The sequence below is a fragment of the Arachis ipaensis genome, chromosome B03 (assembly GCF_000816755.2).
Source record: "Arachis ipaensis cultivar K30076 chromosome B03, Araip1.1, whole genome shotgun sequence".
Classification (NCBI taxonomy): domain Eukaryota; kingdom Viridiplantae; phylum Streptophyta; class Magnoliopsida; order Fabales; family Fabaceae; genus Arachis; species Arachis ipaensis.
Window position 1 is genome coordinate 80,129,985 of NC_029787.2, and position 3,218 is coordinate 80,133,202.

The 3,218-nt window shown below is 45.1% G+C and overlaps 1 protein-coding gene across 1 annotated transcript; it reads left to right on the forward strand.

Annotated features, from left to right (window-relative positions):
• On the forward strand, nt 436–2,568 carry LOC107633307. Its single transcript, XM_016336950.1, has 4 exons — nt 436–656; nt 890–951; nt 1,283–1,809; nt 1,903–2,568. Exons 1-4 carry the CDS (start codon nt 436–438, stop codon nt 2,566–2,568), a joined length of 1,476 nt encoding a protein of 491 aa, XP_016192436.1.

A 3,218-nucleotide genomic window follows, 5' to 3' on the forward strand; every position in this document is an offset into this window, starting at 1 on the left:
AAAGGGAATGAAATCTAAGACTCTAAGCATCGACTTCATAGTCGTTGATGTGGGTTCTGCCTATAACACTTAAATAGGAAGGACAACCCTAAATCGGCTTGGAGCAGTGGTATCTATCCCCACCTTTGCCTGAAATTCCCAACGCCAGAGGGAATCACAACCATCAGGGGAGATTAGAAACTGGCAAGAAAGTGCTATAATGAAAGCCTGAAGCTGAGAGGAAAAGGCAAGGAGGTTCACACCATTGAGCTCGGAGGAGTCTGAGCTAAAGAAGAATTACGGCCACAAACCAGGGGAAAAACCGAGGAGGTATAGATCGGGAAGGAGGAAGGAAAGAATACCAATATAGGAGCCAACCTGAAAGAAGACTTGAAACAGAAACTTATAAGGCTCCAAAAGAAAATTCCGACCTCTTCGCCTGGAAAGCCTCCGACAATGCCTGGGATAGATCCCAAGCTCATGTCACACAAACTGTTAGTGCACTCCGGATCCCAACCTGTTCAGCAGAGAAGACGAAAGCTCGGACCTGAATGGGCTCAGGTGGTAGAAGAACAGATACAAGCCCTCCTAGAAGCCGACTTCATCAGAGAGGTCAAATATCCGGCTTGGTTGGCAAATGTGGTGCTAGTCAAGAATCAAAATGGCAAGTGGAGGATGTACGTCGATTACACTGACCTGAACAAGGCGTGTCCAAAAGACCCATATCCACTCCTAAATATTGATACCCTAGTAGATTCCAGCTCGGGATATCAATACTTGTTGTTTATGGATGCATACTCGGGATACAACCAAATTCCGATGTACAAGCCGGATCAAGAAAAAACATCCTTCATCATGCCTCGAGCAAACTATTGCTATGTGATTATGCCTTTTAGGTTAAAAATTACAGGAGCCACGTATCAAAGGCTGATGAACAAGGTGTTTGCACCTCACCTTGGAAGTCTAATGGAAGTATATGTAGACGACATGCTAGTAAAATCCAAGGATGAGGCCGACCTCTTGACTGACCTCTCGTAAGTCTTCAACATCATAAGGATGCACGGGATGAGATTGAATCCCGCAAAGTGCACCTTCGTGGTAGAGGCTAGAAAATTTTTGGGATTTATGCTAACACAAAGGGGGATTGAAACTAACCCCGACAAGTATAGAGTAGTCCTAGAAATGAAAAGCCCGACTTGCTTAAAGGAGGTCCAGCAATTGAATGGCCGACTTGCAGCCCTCTCTAGGTTCTTGACGGGATCAGCATTAAGATCCCTACAACTTTTCTCCTTGCTAAGAAAAGGATGCCAGTTCGAATGGACTCCTGAGTGTGAAGAGGCTTTCCAAGAGCTCAAAAGGTTTTTAAGCCAACCTCTAATTCTGACCCGACCTAAAGTTGGGGAAGAACTCGTCCTGTACTTGTCCGTAGCCGACAAAGCTGTAGCATCAACTCTAATACGGGAAGATGAGGTCGGGCAGCATCCTGTGTACTTCACCAGCAAGGTTCTACAAGGTCCCGAATTAAGGTACCAAAAATTTGAGAAGTTTGCGTATGCCTTAGTAGTAGCCTCTCGAAGGCTACGGCCTTACATTCAAGCCCATACAATAAGAGTTCGAATGAACCAACCCATGAAGCAAATTCTCCAAAAAACAGATATTGTGGGCACAATGGTTCAATGGGCTATAGAGCTATCCGAGTTCGACTTTAAGTATAAAACTCAGACTGCAATTAAAGCCCAATGCCTTACCGACTTCGTAGCAGAGTATGCAGGAGATCAAGAAGAAGCCTCCACCGCATGGGAGCTATACTTGGATGGCTCCTCCAATAAGGTCGGAAGCGGTGCAAGCATAATACTGGTCAACCAAGAGGGAACTCAGATAGAAGTATCCCTCAAATTTGAATTCCCAGCCTCCAACAACCAGGCAGAATATGAAGCCTTGATCGCTGGATTGAAGCTAGCAGAGGAAGTCGGCACGACCAAGGTAGCTGTGTTCAGCGACTCTCAGGTGATGACCTCTCAAATCAATGAGGATTATCAGGCCAAAGACTCTAATATGAAGAGGTACTTAGACAAAACCTTGGAGTATCTCAGGCAGTTCTCGGAGACCGAGATCAAGCATATAACTCGAGATCTCAATAGCAGAGCAGACGCCCTTTCCAAGTTAGCAAGTACCAAACCAGGAGGGAATAATAGAAACTTGATTCAAGAAACTCTCCAAGAACCCTCTCTTGTAAAAACAGAGGTTAAGCAAGATGTCCTGAAAGTATCCGGATTGGACTTCGGATGGATGAACCCACTAATCGAATACATAATATTCGACATCCTACCCAAAGAGGAAAAAGAGGCCAAGAAAATTCAGAGAGAAGCACAAAACTATACCTTGGTGAAAAATATCCTCTATAAAATAAGGATATCCACACCATTGTTAAAATGTGTCCCTACCTCATGGACAACAGAAGTCTTAGAAGAGGTCCATAATGGTATCTGTGGAAACCATCTCGGAGCAAGGTCTTTGGCTAGGAAGGTCATCCGAGCCGGGTTCTATTGGCCGACCTTGCAAAAAGATGCCTCCGAATTCATAAAGTAGTGTCAACCATGCCAAATGCATGCAAACTTCCACGTCGCCCCTCCTGAGGAGCTCATTAGTATAACTTTTCCATGGCCTTTTGCAAAATGGGGGTTAGACCTACTCAGACCATTCCCCCAAGTGCCTGGACAAGTGAAGTACCTAATAGTGGGACTGGACTACTTCACGAAATGGATTAAAGCAGAACCATTAGCCACCATCACAGCCCAGAGAAGTCGGAAGTTCCTCTACAAGAATATTATTACAAGGTATGGAGTTCTCCACTCTATCACCACCGATAATGGAACTCAGTTCACCGACTCTACCTTCAGAAATCTGGTATCCAATATAAAGATCAAGCATCAGTTCACCTCAGTAAAGCACCCACAAGCAAATGGGCAAGTTGAGGTAGCCAACAAAGTTATACTGGCTGGGTTAAAAAAAAGGTTGCAAGACGCAAAGGGAGCATGGACTGAAGAACTCCCTCAAGTACTGTGGGCCTATCAGACTACATCTCAGTCTGCTACAGGAGAAACACCCTTCCGACTTGCTTATGGCATAGAAGCCATGATACCAGTTGAAATCAATGAGCAAAATCCAAGGGTGAGATTCTACGACGAGGTTGGCAACCTTCGGGCGCATAAAGAAGAACTCGAGCTACTCCCCGAAGT